General features: G+C 46.4%; 3 protein-coding genes across 3 annotated transcripts; 2 read left to right on the top strand and 1 right to left on the bottom strand.

Moving 5' to 3' along the window:
* Nucleotides 1-421: 421 nt before the first annotated feature.
* Nucleotides 422-6145, bottom strand: LOC125741614 (protein YIPF1-like). The gene is given in 11 exon segments (XM_049012773.1): nt 422-797; nt 1294-1476; nt 1566-1652; nt 1654-1733; nt 1989-2105; nt 2931-3018; nt 3153-3233; nt 3355-3509; nt 3940-4011; nt 4505-4663; nt 5964-6145. Coding segments are annotated over 9 exon segments (990 nt in total). The 5' UTR covers nt 3971-4011; nt 4505-4663; nt 5964-6145; the 3' UTR covers nt 422-629.
* Nucleotides 6146-8082: 1937 nt separating this feature from the next.
* Nucleotides 8083-14777, top strand: LOC125742921 (transmembrane protein 150C-like). Its single transcript, XM_049015367.1, has 8 exons — nt 8083-8184; nt 9706-9794; nt 10262-10315; nt 10470-10502; nt 11127-11194; nt 12052-12179; nt 12535-12712; nt 13679-14777. Exons 2-8 carry the CDS (start codon nt 9721-9723, stop codon nt 13852-13854), a joined length of 711 nt encoding a protein of 236 aa, XP_048871324.1. The 5' UTR covers nt 8083-8184; nt 9706-9720; the 3' UTR covers nt 13855-14777.
* Nucleotides 14778-17240: 2463 nt separating this feature from the next.
* On the top strand, nt 17241-24321 carry si:ch211-286b5.4 (afadin- and alpha-actinin-binding protein). The gene is made up of 13 exons (XM_049015366.1): nt 17241-17280; nt 17464-17537; nt 19053-19192; nt 20135-20203; nt 20709-20832; nt 21276-21342; nt 21899-22025; nt 22438-22585; nt 22802-22911; nt 23108-23269; nt 23352-23457; nt 23839-23983; nt 24071-24321. The coding sequence occupies exons 2-13, from the start codon at nt 17516-17518 to the stop codon at nt 24156-24158; spliced, it is 1308 nt and encodes a 435-aa protein (XP_048871323.1). The 5' UTR covers nt 17241-17280; nt 17464-17515; the 3' UTR covers nt 24159-24321.
* The last annotated feature ends 3173 nt before the right edge of the window (nt 24322-27494 follow it).

Consider the following 27494-nt stretch of genomic DNA (forward strand, 5'->3'; position numbering starts at 1 on the left):
CCGCCGATGGCGCGCGGGACATCACCCTGCGTCAGGGCCGTAACCTTCACCGGACCGCCGATGGCGCGCGTGACGTTACCCCTGCGTCGGGCCTGTAACCTTCACCGGGCCACAGTCTTTTGAAATGGGTTAAAATGGCAGTAAGTAGGTCACTCTCAAGCCTAATCTCCAAATCTAATACACAGGCAGGAATGTGAAGCAGTCGGGTGCCATTTCACTCCTATGTTTCTGTTTGAAGAGATATTCAGGGGACAGTGACAGATGGGGAGAATTTCAGTGTGGTCAGTTCTATAATGAGCACAACACTCTGTTAGAGCCTGTTGGTGACCAGGGGCTCAGACACTGCTTAAGTACTTAAAATAGAAGTAGGTAGAATGGAAGGTCAGCACAACCAACAAAGAATAAAAACCCACGAAATACATCATTCACAAACTCTGATTTTAATACATGTCGCATTAAAGTTAAGGGAACAGCAAGAAAAAAAGCTTTGGTATAACTATGGATATGGGTTCAGTTCCCGATCTCATTCATCTACTGCCACATTCTTACTCGATACTTAGAAAGGCGACCTTCATTTAACCCCGTCCAACAAGAACATCACATATGTTATACATCACAGATGCGTAGAATTACTGTAGCATGAAGTTGTAAATGATCCCTGTCTGCTCCAAGCACTCTACCCTCCCGGTCAGCTCTCCTTGGACGCACTGGGTCAGTGCCCCCGTTATGTTAGAGGAAGAGTGGAGCAATGGGGAGGAGGGACTTCCTGTGCGTACTGCTGTCTGAAAGAAGTAAAGCTGGAAGGGGAGAGATTAGGCATGAGAATAAGAGCAAAACTTCAGTCTTACGCTTTGCTTTACTCTAAAAAGAGACGTAAGGAGCTGGCTCTGTTTACAGGGCACCCCACACAGTGCTGCACCCACCACACGACGAACCGCCCTACTGACGAGACCCGAGGGGTGCCCTGCAGCGGGGGATACCTCAGCACCACACTAGCTGGAATGCAACAGTATTTTTTCCAGTGGCTGGAGTGATGATCCTGCCACCAACCCCCAAATTTTCCCTGCAAGTTGGAGGACCTCCTTGCAGGGCTGGACGTAGATTAACATCATACCCAGGATGAAGCAACTGCAGCTCAAGGGCCCAACAGAGTAGGATCGCTCCTGGCATTCATGGGATTCAAGCAGCAACCTTCCGGATACCGGCACAGATCCCTAACCTGAGAGCCCATACTTAACACCACTCCTTAAAAAACAACATAAAAATCCACCCAAATTCCAGTCTGAGCTTTACCTTACATCCAATGGTGAAAAAGGCATGCAGCAGCAAAACTGTCACTAAGGTAGTGATGGCAACAGTCCTGCTGTCTTCACGGACCATGGGCCAAAAGGTGCTGACCAGCACCGATCCAGAGATCGCCGTGGTGACCAGGATTAGCAGCCAAGAAAGCCATTCCAAGGGGATGGTCCACAACATCTGAGAGAGAATGAACAGGGTGAGGAACCTGCAAGCCCCTGAGAAGAGATGAGGTGGAAGTGGAAGGCGGCGGCATCTGGCTGGCTTACCGTGGTTGGGATGTACAGGAAGAGAGTGTAGCCATAGACGCACACTGTCTCCAGGAAAGAGTAGCCCCCAGTTCGCCTATCCGCCCCCCTGCCTCAGAGTCAGGAAGCCCCATAATCCCAAAGGCACCAGCCAAGCGTACGAGAAGACTGTCACAGCCGCTACAGATACTGACACAGAGAACCATCACAACAAGGAGACGGTGACTGACGCCAATATGTTTAAAAAAAAATGATGTAGTTCTTAAATTACAGACAGATTCACTCTGAGATATGGATGAATATTCTTTGATATCGATACAAGCAATTGTACAGAAGAACTGCAAGCAGCCCAGTCCTCAGGTACAGATAAGGAGAAGGACAGTCAGTCACAAGCGTCGGGTCACTGCTGGTTCCCACTGGCTGCAGCAGCCCCCCCCATCTCACCCCGGTGGAAGTGCGGCCTGTACTGGTACTTAGGATCACCCATCTGGCTGAGGAACGCGGAGATGTTCCCACTGATGGTCATGGAGAACACCAGAGTGACACATATCCAGAATGGTCCTGGATGGTGAGGAAGAGTGTCACATTGTGAGCGTCGGTATCCAGGGCTGGGCCTTCCGGAATCAGCCACACTGTGTTCTCGTGATTGTGTTATATTAGCTTCACGCCACCAGGGGTGTTGGCCAATGCTATAACTGAAGCTAATCACATGGGCTATAATGTTACACATATTTCTCGTGTACTGCTCGATAAATAATTCTCAATTTGGAATGAATATTTTTGACGAGTGAAACCTAAATTGAAGAAGTACTTTTTCCACAAAGAAACTTCATGCTAATTATGCCTGTGACTTGCTTAAGGCTAATGCTATGCTCAGTCATAATCAGCAGGTTCGCAATATTTTGTTCCCTAATAAATTACACCAACACCGGAGAGAGAGTAGTTGACTACAGCTGTCTGTCGGCTCTGTTATACTGAACTCGGATATGTTGTGGGAAACATGAGCTAACTCGTGTGAGGCAACATCATCCGAGTGTTTATACAAACGAAGTCATGCGGAATCAAGCCCTGCAAGTTACTTTTGCCTGGCTATTTAAACTGGGCTTTCAGAGCAGATATCCTGCAGTTTGTGTTACATTGTCTTGGGATGGTCACTGAAACTGAATCGGCCTCAAACAGCCCACCTGGAATAGTTCTTACTAGCTGCCACAAGTTTATAATTGTTCCTAAATGTCATTGTTTTCAGTTTTGATAATAAATATTTTCAAAACAAATCCCGATTTCCTTGCTCTCCCACAACTGCACGAACCGTGAACCGAAAGCCAAGGTCATAATTTACTGTGAATTTTTTCTCCCGTTAGACCTTTGCTAATTACAGTTGCTTACCATACAAATCAGGGTTGCTACGGAGATGATGCTTAACAATGTTTCGTCCAGGTAAAGGCAAGAGTGACCCTCTGACCCTGTCAAGCACCTGCAGGACAGACCACGTGCCGTAAACATGTCCAATCAGGAGCCAGCAGATCACATCTACAAACGCAGATGTGAAACTTTGGACTGTAATATGACCAGGCACCTGAACAAAGCACCTCTATGCAGGGTACACACCTGTAATGTGTCAACATTGAAGAAGGACTGATAGTACTCAAATGTCCAGAAGCTACTGGATTCTCTCTGTCCTCCTAATAGCTGGGGAGAGAATGAAAACAAGTTAGGAACACCGGCGGATTTATCTACAGCCAAGTCTACTCCAACAGTCAAGCTGGGGGTCATCGGCACTTCGCTGGCCCCCGACGCCCCATCTAGGCACCTCCCATTTCTCTTCTTGGTCTTCCTCCTCTTCGTCCTCCGACAGGTCCAACTTGACAGATCCCTCTACTGGTACCAGTACTGACCCTCTGCTCACTTTACTGTCTGTACTGACACTGGAGGCATTAAACAGAAACTCTGAAGTTTCTTCATACTCTACAGAGGGGGGGGGGGGGGGGGGGGGGGTTACGTGAATTAGTCAGAAATAAAGACATGGTGAGAAGGGATGATGTAGTCTGGCAGAAATAAGACTAAAGAAGAAGGAAAACACACAAATATCAGAGCTGAATGTCCAGAATAAGTACAAAATTACACACCCTATCAGTGTTGATGGTCTGAAACCTGTCACAAGCATGCAGGTTGTAACATTTGCTGTGCCTCTGATGGAGCATCACAGAGTAGGCAGTTCGTCCAATAGTGCACCTCCTTACTGAGCGTCCTTACAAACCTCAGTCGGATATGATACAGTCCCCTAAATGAAGTTCCCTCACCTAGTATATCCAATTTTAAAGCCGGATTACTAGAACAGCGTCTAAAACCGATATAAAGGTTCATACATTGTTTGTAACAGATTGTAGGGACACACCTTTGAATTTCAATGCATCTGGAGTCGCCATCGGCTCGTTGGACAAGGGTCTTCCTCCGAGAGGACTGACGACTGAAACAAATTAAAAATATTAGCAGCAGATAGTATATCGCACCTGCATTTGTATACATTTTAGTGGATGTGTATTTTGCTTTGGGACCGCCAAAAAGTTTTTCTAAACGCAATAACATCAGCACAGACGCGCTGGTGCAGTAACTGCGTAGCGTCAATTCCCATGGATTAAATCGTTCGAAGCGCTCTTGTTTGGTGAATATTTGCATGCGAAAGTATTAATAATACTACATGGCGAATTTCGCCTGTATGCAGCCTGTAAAAGCTGCGGTGCTAAATGCGGGTGTAGGAATCTCACCTCGGCCAGTGAGGCCGGCGGCTCGCGGACTTACTGCGGAAACGCGCACCTGCAAAACCAGATGCCGGCATCTCATGCATTCGCGCTATAAATAATACCGTCTGCATTAAATGTTATTGTTAAATATTGTTTTCAGTTTATGTTTAGTGTCCATGGATATATTCATTTGGTACAAATATTAACATGCTTGCTTACTTGTTTGATGACGCTTAATTTCACTGATTCGCAGCTTCCGATCCGTCTGTCGTCTTATTCGCCGGCTGAAGTTCGCAAACTGCGGATTCCGTTTCGCACAGCTATAAAGCTGAAGGACGCGAGTGTCCGAGGAAGCGCCCAGATAAATTGTGAATGATGCTGGGAACATAGCATGGAAGAATGTTTACAAAAGGCACAGAAACTTCTGATTAACTTTTTGGAAAAACATGTGTTTTATGTATTTACGTATTTGTATTACATTTTCTTTTCAAAAATGGTCAAAAACCGTTTCAGGCAGGACAAACGTCACGACGTCCTCTACGTGATACGAATTTTTCTGCACCATTATGGTTTTTGATGCCAAATGAGGCTTCTTGAAGTACAGAGGCTTTCCAGTCCACAGATTTCCAGAAGGCTTATTACAATTGTGTGATTCAAACACCGCCATTCACTTGCGACATCTACTGGTAAAAGAAATGTATAGCAGCCAAATCATGAGCCCTTCGGTCTGGAGAAAACGGAATTGACGTCTTTTTAGCAATATGACGTCACCTTCCTGTCGTTGGCTAAAGGAGTCAAAGATGACGAGTCATAGTCTGGATTCATGAAAAATCTACATATAGCGAATAATAATAGTAAATAATATTAGACTTATTTTCGATTTATTTGAGTATCGTGACATTGATTCAGAGAGGTATATTTTCTAGATTTTCATGAAGCATTTGACACTGTTGAGGGCAATTTTATTTTAAATCATTGGGAAATGTGGCTTTTAGACGCTTTTATTGCTAAACAATTAAAACTTAATACATCAGCTGAATTAAATAAAAATATCCCCAATATCCCCTATCCTTTTTCTGACTGTCTGACTTTCTTGTCACATTTATCTCACATAATCGTTTGAGTGCAGGGTGGCAGACAGACATATTTCCATCAGGCAGCTAGCAGATGATACCATATTATTTCTATAATAAGTTTTTATCGCTTTAGATTTACTTGGACCTGTTTCCTGTGATTCAGGACTGTCTCTGAGTATAAATAAATATGAATTAATGGCAATAAAAATTGCAATATCTCATCTGTTTGCAATATCAAAAATCAAGTAACATGTTTATGTATTCTCATGATCGAAGATGCCCCTCAAATTTCTCTTCAATCATTGATAAGACTCAAAAGAACTTTAAGTTGTGGATCCAGCAGAGCGGCTTATCTATGAAGGACGGAGTTTTGCCTTCTAATGGTTTGTCCAGGCTTACTTACGCAGCTCTCTTTATATGCTAATGATCATAGTCTAAGAAAAAATTGCTAAATGTTATTGGACCTTTGAAGAAAAAAGGTCTATTTCATTATAAAATCTCAGTTAATACTGTGTGACTGCAGTGGAAAATGGTGGAATACAGTGGAATACAATGGAATATGGGAGCCTAAATTTTCTCCATTTCTCAACCTGAAACAATACCTTCAGAATAATTTGGAGTGTAATTGTCTTCTCCTTAATATGTCCCTTTTTATTGGTCTGCAGCCATGACATCTCAAAGATCCCCATCTCGAGCTTGTGTCTGTAATGCTCCTTTGCGTCATTTTTCTCTCCTGCCTTGTATTTAATGCTCTGTTGCCGTGATCCCACCCGCTGTCCACGATTGGCTGACATGATATGATGCCGCGGGGCTGGTCAGCGGGACGTTCCCGGCATGCTTTGCACCGCGCGTATCTTAAATACTGTAAATTATTGCGGTCGTGTATTTATGTTCATTGTAAATCTCGTAACTGTGTGATGTGTGCCGTGGAAGCGGAGGAACCGAAACTTTAATTTAAACGAACTGTGAAGTCCCTTGTTAAAATGACTCAACCACTCACCACAACACATTTTTTGCGCTTGTGATGTGGGTCTGCTGCATCGAAAACATTCTTTGCTCTCGGGGGTTCTGGAGTTTGTAATGTAATGTTGTAATTTTTCGATAACCCGTGGTTGCGTTTTTAACACTCATGTGGTTATATATCCATCCATTTTCCAAACCGCTTATCCTATTGGGTCGCGGGGGGTCCGGAGCCTATCCCGGAATCAATGGGCACGAGGCAGGGAACAACCCAGGATGGGGGGCCAGCCCATCGCAGGGCACACTCACACACCATGCACTCACACATGCCGCGTGGCTTTACACATGCACACCTACGGGCATTCAGCAACTCCAATTAGCCTCAGCATGTTTTTGGACTGTGAAACCAGAGTACCCGGAGGAAACCCCACGACGACACGGGGAGAACATGCAAACTCCACACACATGTGACCCAGGCGGAGACTCGAACCCGGGTCCCAGAGGTGTGAGGCGACAGTGCTAACCACTGCACCACCATGACGCCGTGGTTATATATGTTCTTGTTAAATAAAAAATTCGTTATGGAGATACGAGTTGGCATTACAGATTTTTTTCCCCAAAAATTGCTTCGGAGAAGGGGGGGGGTGAGTCATATAATGTGATACCATTGGCGTACACAAAAATATCTATATTATTTATATAATATAATAAAAGAAATGGTCCGATGTTTAGTTTAGTTGTTATATTGATTGCTGCCATTAAAAGAAACACATGAACACCGTGAAGTCTGTCAGCGTTCCCCCCCCCCAAAAAAAAAATTAATCTGCAAATCTAGGGAAACACTGCCATGAATATCAGTCTGTCCCTGATGTTTTCATGGAGAGATGTGTCTTCTCTGCTGCTCCTCCTGACACCAGGTCATCTCCCAGAAGTCTTGGCCTTACACTGCATGCAGCTGCACTCACACCTGCCTGCTGCCATTCCTGAGCAAGCTCTGCACTGGTGGTGTCCCAATCCTGCAGCTGAATCAAGTTTAAGAGGTAATCCTGGCACTTGCTGGACTTTCTTGGGCACCCTGAAGCCTTCTTCACAACAACTGAAGCTCTCTCCTTGAAGTTCTTGATGATCCGATAAATGGTTGATTTAGATGCAATCTTACAAGCAGCAATATCCCTGCCTGTGAAGCCCTTTTTGAGCAAAGCAGTGATCACTGCATGTGTTTCCTTGCAGGTAACCATGGTTAACAGAGGAAGAACAATGATTTCAAGCACCAGCCTCCTTTTAAAGCATCCAGTCTGCTATTCTAACCGAATCAGCATGACAGAGGGATCTCCAGCCTTGTCCTCCTCAACACTCTCACCTGTGATAACGAGAGAATCACTGAAATGATGTCAGCAGGTCCTTTTGTGGCTGGGCTGAAATGCAGTGGAAATGAGTTATTTGGGATTTAGTTCATTTTAATGGCAAAGAGGGACTTTGCAATTAATTGCAATTCATCTGACCACTCTTCATAACATTCTGGAGTTTATTCAAATTGGCATCATAGAAAGTGAGGGAGCAGACTTTGTGAAAATTAATAGTTTAAAGTAGTACATAGGGCGTATGTTCATCTGCATATAAACGATTGTACACTGTGTTTTTTTTGTAGACGGAATGATATTTTGTTTGCGGTTATGCCATTTAAATATTCCTATGAAAAGATTTTTATTAAAAAAATCCCTCGTGTAAATAACCTACGCAGTCATTCAGATTCTGAATACGAAATGAAACCGAAACTAAAATCGGGGTTTCAGGAGAGCGGGAGAGCTACAGAGATCAACTTAAGAGGGCAGGCAACTACTGAAAGTTTCTTTCAGTAAATAGGTGAGTCTTACGTGGCAAATACTAAATATGTTGCAGTCAAGTACGTTAACTTGCGGGAGGTGGTAGAAGGGGAAGGGGAAGGGGGGGGTGGGACAAAATTTAGTGCTACGCCCCTGAACATAAATAACGAGGGGTGGCAGTTTTCTAATAACAATCAAAAAGCAAAAAAAACTATCATTGCAATATCTACCACAGGTAACTATTATTACAAATCAGAAATGTCGTATGGATTTATAACTTTTATTCAGAACTTCCCATTGAAACGAAATCAATACTTCGCTGACTCCCCCATTCACGGACCAAACGATCATCTGACAGCAATCCAAGGCGTGTCGACTGTTATACGTGCTTTTATACCGAAAATGACACTCAATGTACCGGCTGCCGCGTTCCGCAGAAACCGAGGCCATAAGTGTCCAGCTAAGCGTGCTTTATAAATAATACGGATATGTCCAGCTAAGCGTGCTTTATAAATAATACGGATATGCCCAGCTAAGCGTGCTTTAAGCATTAAAGTATGGGATACAATCCACACCATTTAACTTTCATATTATGTGTATTTATTAATAATTGCACTGTATCTGTTCACTGCCATTGACATTAAGCAAGACGGCTGGGCTGTTGAACATGAAGTGCACATACATCCATCCATCCATTCATTTTCCAAACCGCTTATCCTAATGGGTCGCGGGGGGTCCGGAGCCTATCCCGGAAGCAGGGAACAACCCAGGATGGGGGCCAGCCCATCGCAGGGCACACTCACACACCATTCACGCACACATATGGGCAATTTAGCAAGTCCAATTAGCCTCAGCATGTTTTTGGACTGTGGGGGGAAACCGGAGTACCCGGAGGAAACCCCACGACGACATGGGGAGAACATGCAAACTCCACACACATGTGACCCAGGCGGAGACTCGAACCCGGGTCCCAGAGGTGTGAGGCAACAGTGCTAACCACTGCACCACCATGCCACCCCTAAGTGCACATACAGACATTCAAATATATGAATATAAAGCTAACTTTGCGGCAGTTAGGGTTTAAACTGGAACCCCCTTTCCATCCATCCATCCATTTTGTGTAACTCCTTGTCCTCTTTTGGATGACGGGGGCCCAGAGCCTATCCCAAGATGGGGTGCCATCAGTCTCATGCTGTTTACAAGCAAGAAGGAAAACCATTGATTTATTTAAAAAATCTTTAATAAAGCCCCAATTTTAATGCATAAAAGGTAAACCACTATAAATGGTATTATGTCATCCTGTATCTCATTTTGAAAATATATTGATATACCATAAAAATGTAATATAGACGGATGGCCAAACCTGGCAATGTCGTCATTTACTAAGGGCTCGTAGTCTCTCCCCCCCCCCCCCCCCCCCCCATTACAGGGCTCGTCACAAAATACCAATGTGTAGTTACTGTGTAATTAAAGAAATATGAATTTAGGAATAAATATACAAAGCATATTTATCTGTGTAGTAAAACTAGACATTAATTAGCTGTATTTCCCCTTTTTAAAGGAGCCGGAGTTAGACATGTGGAAATACAATCCATGGATGCTCCTCCCCATCATGTTCTGGGTTCTCACAACAGTAGGGCTTTGGGTTGTGTAAGTTGCCTTTTTTGTTACCTTCTCTACCTCTGATTCTCTACTTTCTGTTTCCCCAAAAGCTCACTGTAGTACGTTACATAGTTGGACCCATTTGGTTGCAGGGTTCCAAATGTATAAGTTGCTAACATTGTTAGCAGCTGTGCTTTTGGGAAACGTCCCCTTGATTCATGTGTGAAAATGGCTCTAGAGAGCTCATTCTGCTAGCACATCTAGCATCTTTTATACTCATTTATTTCACAAATAAAAGTGTACTGACCTGTTTACAATTTATTTCAGCAATTAATGAAATAACATAACAGTGTTAAAAAACAATCTGTGAGTCCTGCTGATGCCGCCAAACATTTACACTGTCAAATCATATTTCCAGGCGGCATAAATGAAATGCACTTTCTTTCCAACAAATTCCCCTTAACGATAAACTGTTTGTGTTTACTGTTGAAATTTCTCCTGAATATTCTCCACAGGTACTTTATTGCCGTTGAGGATGGAAAAATAGCATCACTTAGTTCAGAATACAAGTAAGTATTTACAAAGAGTGTAAGAGTTCCTGCTGTCGACTTCAAATCAAGATAACAACCCAAACCACTCAGACTGAAATGTGAATTTGAAAAACATGGCCAGTGACTTCTGTTTGTACTTTTTCAAGCACAGTGTTGTTTTGTTTTGTTCTAGTGCATCAGGATCATTGCGCCCCCCATATATCAGGTACACAGTGGCACAAATCACAGCCGCCAGTGGGTTATACGCAGTGGCACGAATCACAGTCACCAGTGGGTTATACGCAGTGGCACAAATCACAGCCGCCAGTGGGTCATACACAGTGGCACAAATCACAGCCGCCAGTGGGTTATACGCAGTGGCACAAATCACAGCCGCCAGTGGGTCATACACAGTGGCACAAATCACAGCCGCCAGTGGGTCATACACAGTGGCACAAATCACAGCCGCCAGTGGGTCAAACACAGTGGCACAAATCACAGCTGCCAGTGGGTCATACACAGTGGCACAAATCACAGCCGCCAGTGGGTCAAACACAGTGGCACAAATCACAGCTGCCAGTGGGTCATACACAGTGGCACAAATCACAGCCGCCAGTGGGTTATACGCAGTGGCACAAATCACAGCCGCCAGTGGGTTATACGCAGTGGCACAAATCACAGTCGCCAGTGGGTTATACACAATGGCACAAATCACAGCTGCCAGTGAGTTATACACAATGGCACAAATCACAGCTGCCAGTGGGTTATTGCTTAACTGCGACACTCGCAGTGAATACTAAGCAGGAAATACGGTGCTGCAGTGTTTCTTTGCATTGTGTGTCCTCCTCAGCATTGCAGGCAACGCCCCGCCAGCCAGCTGCTACTTCAGCCAAATCATGAATATGGCCGCATTTGCAGGTGTGAATAATGAGGTTTATTTTTTATGTATGTATGTTTTACTTTGCTCGAATGAGATTTGATAATAGTATGTGGCTCAGCAAGTTGGGATGCTCTGTCTCTGATTGGCCGGTCAGCGATTCAGATCCCTGACATGGCAGAGTGATGTCACCGTCGGGCCCCACAGCGAGGCCCTTAAATCCCAACTGACCCAGAGACTTTCTGACCCTCATTTCTCAAACATGTGTGTCACTTTGGATAAAAGTGTGTGTTAAATAAATAAAACATGAGAGAAAATGATCTTGGAATAAATATGTGCAGTTACTGCTTCACTAGTGAAGAGTGTGACTTTTGCTTCAGTCCAAGTGAGTTTAGACGTTTGTCTGGTATTTGGTGGTCTCTCAGGTTCAGGTTACTTTATTTGTACCCGTAGGTAGATTTTGGGCGCAGTCTTGAGTCGTACATCCTACACACACGTCAGCATAGGAACAACTGACGTCTGATGGGTTTTCTAATGTCCTACAAACAAGCAGCATTGTCATTGTAGTAGAGTAGCATCACCGTTGACCTTCAGCAACATTTTAAACCAAATTTACAGATCTAGTGGAACTTCAATGCAGAATAGAGGTGTTGGCCACCTGATGTTAAGGTTAGGCTTAGGCGTTCCGTTTAACCTCGGGCTGGTCATTTTACACATTGATCCTTTGCCATTCTTATTTATCAGTTGCCTCCTTGAGCATGAAGAAGTTGAAGATAAGGGTTAGAGATGATGTGGGTGAAGTCAGGGCGAAGCGCAGAGCAGTAGCTTCAGCAGTGGGATGCATGATGGATGCTGCGATTCCCCGAAGCCTTTTTAAAAATGCCAGTCTCTGTTTCAGCGTTCGCCATCGGTGTCCTCCGGTACCTGCAGCTGAAGCCCAAGCTTCAGACGCCGTGGATGAACATCATTTGCCTGGTGGCCCAATCACTGGCCTGCTTCGGGATGATGCTAGTGGGGAACTTCCAGGTGTGACGCCCTTTTCCTTGATTGCATGAACTCATTGCATCCAGGCTGTCCCCGGCCGTGTCCCATGTATGTCCTAGGACAAGCTCCAAGCTCACTCAGACCCCAGTACTGGATTAGCAGTTTTAGCAGATGGATGGATGGATGGATGGATGGTATAAACTGTTTTCTGTTGTTAATGTAACCCTTTTAAGAAGCATGATACGTCAGTGTGAGCTTTTTACAGGACTGTGTAATAGCTGATTATTTATGGATTTCGAAAATTTTAGTTTCCTTGTCTAACCATTGATCAGTGGTGAACTTTAATCACATGAAACACTGCAGGGCTCGGTCAAATGTGTGCCTGTAATCACTGCAGCTTTCCAGTAATGCCTGGGTGCATAATCTGGGCACTTTGACAACCTTCTGCCTGGGGATAATGTACTGCTGGGTCCAGTCGGTCCTGACCTTGAAGGTCAACTTCAGGAATGAGGGCTGGAGGGTCGGGATCGCCCGGTTTCTGCTCTCTGGGGCCATTAGCTTCTGCATGCTGCTGTGTATCCTTCTTGGTGGAGATGGCACCGATCTGATACCCACTATCTGTATTGGGCCAATACCAGCAAAAACTGCTGGATCAGGTACTGGGGGAGTGGGGAGGGGTGGGGGCAGAAACCAACCCGATTTTCCATCAGAGATAGGTCTAGCCTGAAAAATCGCAAAACATCTTGTAGCCTTAGCATGCCATACCGTAAACGGAAGTGAGGGACACGGGATGACATCATCTATGCCGTCATGTGTGTCGTGTGGAAATGCAGATACTCTACTTTGACACAGAAGAAAAAATAAAACTGCAGAGTGTATGTTTGTAAGATTAGTGTTGATTATTCTTAAGTATGAGCAAAGTAAAATTAATGTGAAGTAGATGACGTCAGACTTGTATTCTTTATAAAGTTTGATTAATTGCTACTTGAAAGTTTTATCGGGGCTCCATTGTCTATTTTGTGCTGGAGACTCATGTGCATCATTTTACGGTGGGTTTCTGTATTATATTTAATTTGGCAACAGATTGCAGACTTTTCCCTTTAAGAAATATCTCTGTAAATTTTTGTGAAAGTTGTTCCTGAGTAAAACAAAGAAGCAGGCGTGTGTAACCATGTTGGATTTCTCCCTGCACCGTAGTGGCAAAGCTTTGGTTTGAGAAGCATGACCGTTAAATTTCCCTATTCTTAGCAAACTCAAACAATGCTGCTATAGCACTGAATGCAGTTTGCCATGTTATTGGAAATGTATGGATACAAATATCTCATTTAATGCTTAGAATTAGATAAAGGTGGGAAATATCGGATTGGTATCAGTAGCGGCAGATACTCAAAATTTTTATATTGTTATCAGGATTGGAGCAGAATAAATGATATGATGTCATCTCTGCTTCCTGGGGGCTGATGCAAACTCCCAGGTGCTCCCATAACCCGGAAAGTTCTGTATGTTCCGGCAGAGCAGGACCTTGACAGAACCGCTGCCAGATACTGTGTTGAAGATTCAGCGTCTGCACACACATGCTGCCCGGGTGCAGTGGGCCCTGGTCATGTCTCTCCTGGGCTTCATAAGCTCCTTCGCCATCGAGTTTCGTCACTATCACTCAGGGTCGTCTGAAGCCCCAACGGGAGCCGCCTCTGAGCAGGAAGCAGATCTTCTCTGAAATCTCCGGCTTCCAGCTGTAGGGCTGCCTTCTGCAGAACATCCATGTCATACTGCCTCCTGGGTGTCCCATCGGCCAACATGTGTCATATATATCATATATGTCATATATAAACGTTATAGACCATGCTTTGTTAGGCCACCCAAACAGTTCTTCTCACTGCATATGGGAAGGGAAACCACAGCTTCAGGTATGCAGTCAGCAGTGTGATTTAATAAGGTAAGCTGAGATTTGGGTTTAAAAAGCTATGCAGAATATCAGCTTCTTATAATTTTTCATAAGTCAATAACATTATGCCTTCATGTGTTTATGTAGGGAAACATCATCTTGGGGCAGGCAAAATTTAGTTTATATTTGCATTAAATGATTTGTTTATCAGGGGGCGGCTTGGTGGTGCAGTGGTTAGCACTGTTGCCTCACACTTCTGGGTCCTGGGTTCGAGTCTCCACCTGGGTCACATGTGTGTGAAGTTTGCATGTTCTCCCCATGTTGTCGTGGGGTTTCCTCCGGGTACTCCGGTTTCCCCCCATAGTCCAAAGACATGCTAAGCTAAATTGCCCGTAGGAGTGCATGTGTGAGTGAATGGTGTGTGAGTGTGCCCTGCGACGGGCTGGCCCCCCATCCTGGGTTGTTCCCTGTCTCGTGTCCATTGCTTCCGGGATAGGCTCCGGACCCCCCACAACCCAGTAGGATAAATGGCTTGGAAAATGGATGGATGGATGGATGGATGGGTTTGTTTATCATTGTTTTCATGCAGAATATCCCTTTTTTGGTTCATATTCTTATCATACTCAATGCCACTACAACACTGAATACAGAGTATTACAAATGTATTAATGCAAATATACCATTTAATGCTTAGTAGTTGAATTGGATAATTTCCAACTTGCCATTTTTTATATCAAAAATGTTTGGAAAATATGGTTCATGCTGAGTAGCTCTCACTGACTTTGTTTGGCAGTGTTATAGGGCAGGGGTAGGCATCTCTGATCCTTCAGTGCTGGTATCCAGCAGGTCTTCTATCCTACCTGATGACTTACTATCTGCCTGAGAAAACCTGTAGGATACCAACACCCCAGGATCAGGATTACCGAGGCATAGAGTGGGACTGATTTTAATGGCAAAGACCAGCCCATTTAATCTTTGTTCTGGGGGAACTTCAATAAATGATGCCTCAGTTCAAGAGGCTTCTGTTCTTCCCATGGCCTGAAAGCAGAAGGTCAAATTCATAACAAACACGTTTATGGGCTGCTCAGCTTGCTGTTAGGAGTTCTTCAAGAACCATCACAAGTAGCTGCCTCTCTGAACATGTCCCAGTTGGTGTGTTCAAAGCAGTCCGGTAGTGCTGAGATGGAACGCACTAGGTCGCACTCGGATTTCTTTTGTGACGGGTATAGGTTCTTGCATGTACCTATTGAAGCTTAGCTTGACGCTCGAAAGATTCTCCCGTCCAAATTCACTCCATAAAACTCCAAGAAACTGCTTCGCAAAACTTAACTGTTTACTTAGAGTCTTTAACCAATGTTACAAACATAAAATTGTATCCACAAAATAAAATAAACACATTAATATCAAAATTCGAGAGCAATCTTACCAGGAGGTCAAAAAACTATTTCGCTCCAATCTAACTCCTCTCCCTCCAACCACCTATTCCCCGCCCCCTTATCATAATAAAAGCACCCCAATAGTGTCCATCAGGACTACATTAAAAGTCCTGTTTTTAAACATTACAAGGTAGACCCAATAAATCTTTACATTTTAAAATAATATCTGTCAAATTAATAAACTTATACCTTGAATCAATATTTTTTTACTGTTAATTATTCAAATCATACGAAATGCATTTAGGCTCCTACAACGGGTTTGGAACAGGTCAGTCTGGGGGCAGCACGTGGCTGTGCTTGCTATCAGAGGGTCGCTGGTTCGATCTCAGCCCCCTGGGCGCCGCAACAGGTGGCTGAGATGTGGTTCGAAAGGCCCAAACGGGACGAGTATGGCTGGGCAGCACCATGGATGTGTAAATCAGGTCCATTGCGTTCTTCCTTCTTGTTGGATAGTCAACATGTTGGAAGATTTTCAGGAGGACTGATTGTAAATATATATGCTTGCAGTTTCCGACGATGATGAAAGCTCCATCGGGGTGCACAGTCTACAATTCATTCATAGTATCGTACAGCTCGCCTAGTGATTGGTTAGCATTAGCACGAGAGGCAGGTTCACGGCTACAACAATAACTGGGGAGGTATTCCCTTAGCAGATAGCTGGCGTTTTACAAATAGAAACTCCACTAGTGCTGAACAGTGACTCGAGATGATTGTCACATTAGAGCGCCAACTCTTGTTGATGTAAGCACACAGTCCGCCTCAGCAAATCGTAACTGCATAGTACGGCCAGTCTGTTGGCCCAAAAGCTGGTGAGCCTATCCAGCTGGATGGCAGAGTCCAGGATGGTGTAGCCATGTTTTCATGAAAACAGAAACACGGCACTTCCTCATCTCACACCAAAGACATGGTGGGTGGTGTAGCTGAAGCTGAACTAGCAGCACAGAGGCTACAGTGGGATCTTGATTTAATTAGTCACTGGGCTGATACCTGGCAGATGAAATTTATTGTAGACAAATGTTAGGTAATCCAAGTAGAAATTTAAAGTACAGATATTTTATGGGTTCCACTGAAATAAAGGTAGCTGATTATGAGATAGACCTCAGTGTGTATGTTGATGCTTCCATGTCCCACTCTCGCCAGTGTGGGGAAGCAATAAAAAAGGCCAATAGGATGTTGGGTTACATCTCTAGGTTTGTGGAGCTTAAGTCAAGGGACCGGGGTGGGGGGGTTTGAAATTGTTTTCCCATTCAGTTGGTCTTTTCAGTCCAGCAGATCTATACGGGGCTCTCTGTTCAAAAATGCCTCAGTACGCCCCAAAGCGCCATCTACTGTCGTCCGGAAATACAGCAACTACCTCATGAAATTTCAGAGGTCTTAAGTGCTACAGTAATTATTTTGTTCAAATACATTAATAGGTTGCTTTTGTAAATGTAATAATGTATAACAGTATATTTGTTATAAATAATGACGTCAATGCTGCTTGCCTTTTTATAATAGGCCCCGTCTTATGTCTGCCATCCATCCATCCATTTTCCAAACCGCTTATCCTATTGGGTCGCGGGGGGTCCGGAGCCTATCCCGGTAGCAATGGGCACGAGGCAGGGAACAACCCAGGATGGGGGGAACATGCAAACACATGTGACCCAGGCGGAGACTCGAACCCGGGTCCCAGAGGTGTGAGGCAACAGTGCTAACCACTGCACCACCATGCCACCCCCATTTTTAATCATATTATCTTTAATCAGTGACTTAATTCCCTTAGATCCATCTGGACTGATTGACTGCACAACTCCACCAAGTGGGAGCAGCAGCAGGTATGCAGGTATCAGAAAAAGTGTTAGCCTCAGTCAGAAATGTGGCTTTGAGTCCTAACCTCAAGTCCATTTGTGGGAAACCACAGGCTCCAGGATAAGTGCATTAATAGTGCACTAATAGGTGGTCTTGAGTAGAAGCTCTGGACCAGAGTGTTACATATTACAGTTAACTTCATTTCTTCTTGCTTCAGTGCCTCTCCCACCTTCATCTTTAAGCAGCCCTTGGTGATAAAATCATCTCCGATGTCCCCTGGAGCTACAGCAGGTGTGTGTCTGCAAGTTTCCGTTGAGTATGTATGTGTCTGTGCACATTTGTGTGCATGTTTATATACAAACTTATAGAGTGAGTGTGTGTATAAGTGTGTTTTTATGTGCATGTATGTTTTGTGTGTGTTGTGTGTTAATCAGGATCACTGACTCACTGTATCTCCATGTCTCATTAGAGGGTATTGGAAGAGCTTGGGCTAAGAAACAGATCCGGTACGAGCAATATATGCTGCTAAAGCTAGTCAGAAATGCAAAATGAAATCATCTAAATCATACTCTGTCAATATCCGAGTGATTATTGCAGTGTTGCCAACTTAGCTATTTTGTTGCTAGATTTATCAACTTCAGACTGCCCTTGCAACTTTTTTCAAAAAGCAACAAATTTAGCTACTTATAAAATTACGTTTAATTTATTATTATTATTATTATTTATGATGATTATATTATTAATATTCATTATTATTATTATCATTATTGTTATTAATAATAATTATTATTATTATTGCTTGCTGTTTGTAGAGTAAACTGGCCGAGAAAAAATGAAGCACTTTTGTGCACAGACACTATGACGCAATGACATCGCAGTGTCTTTTAGCAGCAAAGACAGAGGCTATCAAAGCTCCCGGTTTGACCTGCATGCATATTCCAAAAGCACTTAGCCTACTGATCCTAAATTCAACTGGCAGCTCTGGTGCAGCGCTAAGGTTCGTCCCAGATTCATTCCCTGATCCTATACGGCGTGGGGATTAGAACACGATTAGTTATTCAAACAGCAATGCATAAACTAGAGTCTGTAGCGATCTAATTGTGACATCCCACATAAAAAGGATACACGGAGAGCTAAATAAGCCTTCACATTTACTGAGCACCACGCACTAGAAACATTATAGGGTAATTCTCTTCTGAACACGTACACCCGCGCACCCCTTACATACTTAACCACCCTAAATTGGCAAAGGCTGTGTTGCCAACTACAGGGCATCCGTAGCATTACATGCCATTTCCTAGCCTAATGCGCCCACTTGTTTTAAGGTAATTAACTGATTTACCAGAAACACCTGGGATCCCGCCCATCACTTGTATGGGAGGGAAATTGAGCCCACAAACCGTGGAAATGACACCTTTCCCGATGTATATCTGTATATTATAAGTAGGATACCTGGGGGGGCTGTTTTGTGCATTGTGCCCTTTCTAAAATAATCAGTGTTATCAGTTGCTGGGTGATTAAAGCTAATTCCATTGCGTCCAGGCCATTAAAACGCCGAGCGCTGTAAACTTTAGGACCCGGGTTCGGTTCGGGTCTTTTCGGCTTCCGATGTCCCGCCTCCCGAGAGCCAGCTGGAGGCTCCAGTTATCTTCAGGTAACGTGAAACTATAACGGGGTTAAATAACAGGAGCAATAACGCACTATGACGATGAGGTGAAAGACCGAGATCTTCTGCATAGTCGCTGCGGGATTAAGCGCTCGTCTCCCTGGCCAGCCAGTCCTCTTACCCGCCGTCCCCATGCTTAGGGCTGCAGGACACCGTCACAGTATCCCCGATGTCTAGCCCGACCCCCAGCCATGCCTCCAACAGCGCCGCCAGCTGGACGGGCAGAGGGGAGACCGGGGAGAAGAAGCGGTGCCGGGGGGCGCCGGACGCGCTGCAGCAGGTAGGCTGGGGGCGCCGCACCGAGCACCGGCAGTGGTACACCATACAGCAGGGGATCGCAAAGTTTTTGATCGAAGGTCCACATTCAAATTTTTGTTCAAATTCAGAGCCGCGGAACAATTTTCAATAAAACCGCATTTTATGAACTTTTAATGAATTGACAATAACCTTAGATATAGACATTAATATAGACCTATAACAAAAATGGGATCTCTTAAAGCCGCTGATCGTATATGTCTGTCATTGGTGGGTTATGCAAAGTTTGGTGGTTCTGCGATGCATCTCTGCACTTCAAGTCAAGTTAAACCGTTTTACATTAAACATATTGATTACCAAGGTGCATTATCGGGTGTGTCTGGATTACCGTGCGGTTTGGGATCCCGGTGTCCGCACATCCTGCAATTATTTTCAGTTAGTGCTGTGTCAGTGGCGCAGTCATACACGCACCTCCCGTCACGAATATATGTCTTTCATATTTCGGGGTAACTTGTCAGATTTAAGGTAGTCTGGGCAAAATGTAAGTGAACGAATATGAAGTCAATTTAAACTGTGGTACCTTAAATCCGACACCCCGATAAGCCAGTAACCCCGCTTCGTAGTACACGTCCCTGCTCTCATGAATAGGAATCTACTTGTACTTCTCGGGACAGTTAGTAAAGGTTCGTTGTTGGCATGTACTGTAAGGACTTAAGAAAAAAAAACCGGAAGTGGACCATTAGTTTGGCTTGTATTTTCAATTTCAACATCTTTCTGAAGTTCAGTTTTCAGCAATGAAAAATAAAATCACTGTAATCGCAATGAATTATATACATCTGTTATGTACAATCTTTTAAAATGTATACAGTTTGTTAAAATCCTGTTCTTTTCTCAAGCTGAGTTAAGCTCTTGGTCCAGCTGGATGGGACCGTGGTCGTTAATATTGCCCCCCCCCCCCCCCCAACAGGAGCTGCTGGCAGAGAGACAGAAAGATGTGGCCAGGCTGCAGGACGCACTGAGGCTGGAGCAGGAGAACGTAAGGGGGGGTGTCACCATACTGACATTGTCGCAACCAAAGAGACTTTCCTGGGGGGTCTGCCTGCCTGCCTGCCTGCCTGCCTGCCTGCCTGTCTGCCTGCCTGCCTGTCTGCCTGCCTGCCTGCCTGCCTGCCTGCCTGCCTTTCCCCAAATGCATGTCTTGGTCCCATTAAGAGACCAGACCTGAGCTGTACAGAGTAAAACAGTCAAAGGCCATCGTCCACCAAAAGGAGCCCATATTCGCTCGGTTCAGAGATAACAGGCTTTGAATAGACTGAAAATATTCCAGGACTGAATGGCCTAATTCGCCTAATTACCTTCCCTGGCATCGCTACCTGCCCTGAGCCATTAGCGGCGTAATGAGCTGTATGACTCCTCTGGGTTTGCGCCTGCAGGTCGGTGATTAATCTGCTCCTCTATCCGAAAGCCCCCGGGCCCAGTCTCGACCCGACCCTGACCTGCCCTCCCCCCGCCCCGCCCTGCCCCGCCACCCCGTGTTGCAGCGCAGACATCTGCAGTCCCGGTGCAGCCAGCAGGCCTGGGAGCTGAAACAGAAGGAGCGGCAGAACAGCCACCTGAAGGCGAGACTGGTGCAGCTGCTCGACAGGCCGAGGGAGCGGAAGTGCTGTGAGGCTCTGGCTCTTCTCAAACTTCTCCAGCAGGGGGAGGCATTGTGCAGGAATCGGACTGACTTCTGGTAACGGCTGTGATGAGAGGGAACTACATGTCCGACTTAAGCACAAGTCGTACTTATGAACGGACTGCCATAAAGCCCATTAAAAATTTGCGTAAAATACAGCCGTTTAATAAATTTAGCTGTTCGACTTGTGATATTTTGTATATTACCGTTACCTACAGATTTGACTTAAGAATGGCTGTCAGAACCTGGGGCTGCCTGTATTCAATCCATCCATCTTCCAGCCGCTTAACCAGAACTGCGTTTGGGGAGGGGGGGTGAAACAAATGTTAAATCTTAAAGGTTCAGTGTGGAAAATTTGGGGCTCTTTGGATTTTAATCAGCATTGTGATTTTTAGCTCTGTGTCAAACATCTGTGTCCTGCCTTCTGCAGCGATGGACGTGCTGAATGGCCCCCCTAGGCTGCTGGGAAAGAGCCCCCCCCCCAGGGCCGCGGATAGGTAGGAGAAATGAGGGCAACCAGTGGCTCGCTAACTGTGGATAGAGGTTGCCGTTCTCAGATGTCTTATGTCTATTTTTTGCTACTGCTTCCAGAAAGTGTGTGTGTGTGGGTTGGTATTTAGCACAATGTGGGAACCTGGTAAAACCTGTTACTTTTTAGCTTGAGGGGACATTTCTTAAGTCCTAACAGTATAAATCTCAATTTTATAAAGATCTGTGACTACTGGAAGTCTGGTATTTTTTGGTTAAGGTTAAAGTTAGGATTAGTATTAGGGCTGCAGAAATGGAGAGTTCCCACAAAGAGATGAATACAAACTGTGTGTGTGTGTGTGTGGGTTTGTTCTTACACTGTCATTTGGCCAACAAATGGTTCAGGCAATATCGTTTTCTTGTGATATACCTGAACCCCCAGTTCTTAATGAAGCCTGCCTTAAATTTCCTGTTGGAGGGAGGGGGGACTTTAAATTCATCACTGCCCGGGGGTTTCAATCCAAGGTACGTTGAAACTCCCATTCACCAACATGAAAATGCCTTCTCTCCTCCCGACTTTTGCAGGCAAATTGACCAGGAGGTGGCGCTGCGGGTCATGCTGGAGAGGCAGGAGGCGGAGCTAAGGCAGGCTCTGACCCTGAGACGTGACCTGTGTGACCTCCTACGCCTGCTGCAGACCCACATGGAGCAGGTCGGTGCGGGGGGGGAGATTCGAACGTGCAGCCTAGTGGGTAGTCTCCAGGAACCAAATATCTTAACCTGTACGGCAGAGGTGGCCAATCGTATCCGCAAAGGGCCGGTGTGTGTGTGCGGGTTTTCGCTGCAACTCCCTAATTCGATTACTAATTAGAGGAGTGATTGGCTGAACAGTCCTCACACCTGGCTTTGAACGGCTGACCTACAGGTTATCGCAGAAACCCGCATACACACCGGCCCTCTGCGGATAAGATTGGCTGCTCCTGCTGTACAGTTACATAAAGCACCCTTACATATTTTAGTAATGCATTAATTCTAATTAATTCATCGCTTTTAAAATTAGGCTGGCTTGGGTCCATGTTTTTCCTGTAGTAATTTTAAAAATGACATGAAGGTTTGTTTCACAGACCTTTCAAGACTCTCCGGTGGCTGTAGGAGTGTCAGACTGTGAGAGGCTTATCCAATTAGAGAAGACTCTGGGTGATCATGTGACCGGGGGAGTGGTACAGGCATGGGACAGGGTGCAAAGGCGATTTGGGGAGCTGGTCTCACAAGGTAGGCACTAAGATCTGGTTGGTCCTGGTAGTTCGGGTTACACTGGATAATTACAGGTGCAGGTTTAATAACAAAAGCCTGTTAAATAACAAAATATTAGCACAGATGAAACTGGCTCAGCTTTTGATGAGGGTTACGATTCATGAATCTCATGAAAATGAGTCTGCAGGTTGTTTCTGAAGGTGTGTGTGTGTGTGTGTGTGTGTGTGTGTGTAGCTCAGTCCTCCAGCAGCACTGGAACCGATCAGGAGAAGCTTCTGGCTCAGCTGGAGTCTGACTTGGAACAAAGCAGACAGCTGGTCCGGCTGCAACAGCAGGTGCTGCAGGTAAAGGATCCACTGACATGAATGCTTATAGATCGGTCCTTTTCATTGTGTGTCTTTTAAAACGCGTTACTCCGTGATGAAATTCACAGGCATTACTCCTGCTGTATAGTAAAGACATAACCAGCTATGGGTCACCACAGTGAGCTTGCTGTTGGACTCCCTCTGCCGGGCCCTCTAATGTATCTGCCTGTCTCAGGACAGCGTGAACCCCCCGTTGCTGCCTACCCTGACCGACTCGTATTACCTGGAGGAGTGGGAGAGGCTGCAGGCCAAGTGGGCGGAGCTTGAGGATCAGAGGCGGAGCTTCCAGAGGGAGAGGCAGGCCTTCACAGAAGCAGCCATCCGACTGGGCCGTGAGGTGACTTGGGAGGGGGTCGCAGAGTATGGGGAGGCATCGCCAGCGAGTGGCACATCCCCTCTAACTTCGCCTGTGCCCCCAGCGGTGGCAGTTTGAGCAGCAGAAGGCCATCCATCTTGCACAGCAGATCCTGTGCCACTCGCCCTGGGACCAGCCCACCCATAACAGGAGGGACAGCAGCATCGGCTGTGAGTGTCCTGCCGCTATAGGGGAGCCGGCGCTGCTGTCAAAGGGTGGTGGTGCTTTGTCATCATGGTCAACGGCAATTTTAGTTTGTTATAGTTTGCAGTGCTTTTTGTAGCCCAAAGACGCGCAGTGAGGCTGTGAGGGACGCGCAGTGAGGCTGTGAGGGACGCGCAGTGAGGCTGTGAGGGACGCGCAGTGAGGCTGTGAGGGACGCGCAGTGAGGCTGTGAGGGACGCGCAGTGAGCCAGGAGCTGGGAAGGTCTTTAAAGCGAGATCTGATGAAGAAGCCCCAGGCCGCTCCTGCTGGCCTCACTTGGCTCTGCGTGTGCTGCTGTTTCAGCCTGCTGCCGCTGGCTAACACCATGTGTTTGTGTGACTCCCAGCAGCTCACAGGACCTACTCCGGCTGCCCCACTGCCTCCCCCACATCCCTGGAGTCTGGCATCGCGCCGTGGGCAGAGCACAGCCTGGCCCAGACCCCCAGCACCCCCGAGCTCTACTCCGCCCTAAGGCTGCCCTTTCACCCCAGGTCAGCCCCCCCTCCTCCCTGGCCTTGTTTCTATGAACAGTGCAACCCACCCCACCCAAAATGTGACTTTGAAATCTTGCATTATAGGAGATCCAGGGGCAGCCCGGCACGCTCGGACTGCCACGAGAGGCAGAGGGGAAGCCACGGCTGCAGATCCCTGGAGTGCTCTTTTTAGACTGTGTGTGTGTGTGTGTGTGTGTGTGTGTGTGTGTGTGTGTCATTTCACTTCCTACTCTAATAAAGAGGCCGACTTATCGACGCCTTGTATGGACCCCCTCCCAGTCTCTGTCTCTCCTCCATTCCGACACGCTCCTTCTGCAGAGATGGTATCTCAAAGCTCTCCTCTGGAGCTTAATGTTCCTCCTGCCCCTCTCAGCCTCAGCCGCTCGCTTTCTGGAATATCCACAATTTGCTGCTTGAAACCTGCATTTTCTGCAGGGGGGTTGGGTGGGCTCTCTGCTCCCCCCAAATGAATGTGGATGTGAGGCTGACTTTTTACAGCAAGGCCCCCGCCTGGTGTCGGTCAGTGCAGTCTGAGGGAGGGAGGGTTTGCCGGCTTGGTGTGTACCATCCGACCAGCCACACGTGCACCAGTGTTTGTTGGGCTGTGGGTTTCTGGCTGCTCCATGACGCTGTTGGAGCATGTGGGGTGGGGTGGGTGGGGGTGGGGGGCACTGCTATTTATTGGCCTTGTCTGTGTGACTGTAACCTACCTATTTATAAACCACCCCCGTACTGAGTAAGGTTGGGGGGGGCAGCTGCATGGGCTGGGGGGGGGCAAATGTGTATGAGAACCTAATGGTCTGCTTCCCCCCCCCAAACTGTCCCAGCGTACCCTTCCTTCTGCTTGGTTATGATAATGTGTGTGTGCTGCCCCCCCCTGACAGGCCAGAGGTGAAACAGTTTGTGACCCTCATCTTCTGACGCAATAGTCTAAGAAATAGAATTTAAATTTGATGTGTAGTAATCGCTGCATTTCCTGCTCGTCTGTGGTTCACGCAGCCGGCAGCCATGCTGTGTGGCGGGCTCTTCCTGCCCAGACCTGCCAGGCTCCCAGTCCACGGTCTCCCACACAAACATTCCCCTCTCACTGTGTAAGTGATCTTCTCCTCTGGCCGATGATACTGCCGTCACTTCAGTTAAACAATTTACTAAATGTCCCACAAACATGCTGACGTTACAAATGTTTCGATTTTTAACATGTATTTCCTTTATTTGCAATGGAAAAACAAGATGCTTGTGGGGGAAAAAAGCTAAATGTAACTTTATTTGACACAAATTTGTACTGACAAAATGATTGGTAGCTTGTATAAGTTGTAAATGGTTGCATTTCAGGCTGGTGCTCCTGTTTGTTTTTCGTTTGAACTCACCTGTGACAGTTACAGGCGTTGCCAGTTTACAAAGCACCACGATCAACCAGTTTAGAGAGAAATCGTCTGTTGTGTCTCTGAACTCCTCCCCTTCATTTCCTCTAAATGATCAGATTCTCGACTCTCGGTCTCCTGTACATCCGCTCTGTCACAGGGTGGGAGGACAAATGCAGACAGACTGTCAAGATGCATTTACAGGCTTTCGTTACTATTAGATGACAGTAATTTTCTCACAAAGTGGGGGGGGTCATTACGTCCTGGGACTCTAACCAGCAGCTTTGATCAATAACACACCTGTCTCTTGAAATCGTCAGATATGGCTAAAGATATCCAATGCATAAAAGCTTCCTTTTAAAGAGGAATTTGGGGTAAAGGTGCTGTAGGAAGGGCGGGGCCCATGTGCGTTCCAGGGTAGCGCGTGAGTGACCCAGCCAGAGGGACGAAGGAGAATGACATCAGCACACAGCAGGGGATAGCACTCTGTTTTAGGGTCAAAAACGTGGGGAGTTGAAGACAGAACACGGATGATGATAATGGTTTTACCTTAAACATTCAACTTGATCCACTCAGCCAGATCAAGATAAAAAGCTAGTGTGCGGATCAGCAGGTTAGGGTACTGTCTGTCTCTGGTCAGTAGGTTGCCGGTTCAAATCCTAGGGTTGCTGAGCAAGGCCCCTAACTCCAGTTGCTCTGGGGACTGTCTGACCCCGCATACTCAGAAAGAGAATGTAGCTTTGGGTAATTGTAGAAGGATTGCACTGTAATATGGCTGGAGCCGGGGCCTGAGGGGGGGTCTCTTGCTTATGCACTGCAAAGGCTTTGCACACATGAAGAACGAGAGCATGAATCGGTCAGACTTCAACGTGCCGGTTCATCGGCGAGTCTCCCGCTAGCCCTCACAAACGGCATTAGTGCCCCAGCCCTGGGGATGTTATCCTCTCCGCTGTGACAAAAAGCATTTAACCTTTTACGTTTTCCCTTAATTTTAGAGCATATCTATGGAAATAAGCGAGTGGAATGGCATGCAGCTGTGAGGGGGGGGGGTGGGGAGAGGGCTGTGCACCAAGCCCACGCCGGGGGTTTCTCACGCAGCCGCACAGCAGGCGTGGGGGAGGGGGGGCACAGCTGCACAGCAGATACCAAGGGGTTAACAGTCTGGCACGGACTGTGAGAAAAATATGCATGGAGGGGTGGGGCCGCATAAATATGCCTGTCTGGGGTGGGATTTTGACTTGGAGCAGAGAGCAGGGTGGGGAGTGGGGGCTGTTTCAGGAGATGGGGGTAGGTATAATGGGGGGCAGGGCACTGGCAATTTTCATTCAAGCTGAGACCCCCCTTCTGTTACTCTTCCTCTCTCTCTCATGCTCCCTCTCCATCTCTCTCTCCCTCTCTCGCTCTCCCCTCTCTCACGTTCCCTTGCTCCCACTCCTCTCTCCCTCCCTCTCTCTCCCTCTCTCTCTCCCTCGTGCTTCCTCTCCTCCTCACACACCCAAGAGCAGAGCTTCCTTAGACCTCAGATGGAAGCTGTGGAGCTGCAGGAGGCGGCTGCCCGGGAGGAGACCCTCGGGGACGGGGGGCCAGGCACCAGAGGAGAAGAGGGACAGAGGTAAGCAGGGTGAGATGGGGACGGAAAGACAGAGATGGGGGGGGGGGGGGGGAGACAAGCCCCGGGATTAGAGCAGGCAGGGGAAGGTGGGGGGAGATGAAAGATGCATGTGAAGGAGGACAGGAATGAGGGATACTGGAGAGCAAGAAAGAAAGAGAGAGAGAGAGCATGGATCTCAGGGCAGCACTGGGGGGGGGGGTGGTGACTCCATAGAATGACAGCAACTCCCGATTCACTGAAACCTGCGCCGAATTCCTCTAAACTTCCTGTCTTAGTGAACACACTGTTTATTTACCGAGCACTGTTTGTGTTAGTTATTTCCTGAGCATTTTGTGTTTATTACTCCCCTAACACTTTGTATAAGTTATTTACTCCTGACTTTTAAATGTAGCTCATTTTTATACACGCGGCAGTGAGCGATTGACCCAGATTCTCGGAGGTGAAGGTCTGTCCGTTACGGGACGCATGCAGTCACGCCGTGCCGTTGTTACGGGTCGCCCACCCTCTCTGCGTGCCCCTGAGGCGAAACACGCGC

This window comes from Brienomyrus brachyistius, chromosome 5 (genome assembly GCF_023856365.1).
Source record: "Brienomyrus brachyistius isolate T26 chromosome 5, BBRACH_0.4, whole genome shotgun sequence".
NCBI lineage: Eukaryota > Metazoa > Chordata > Actinopteri > Osteoglossiformes > Mormyridae > Brienomyrus > Brienomyrus brachyistius.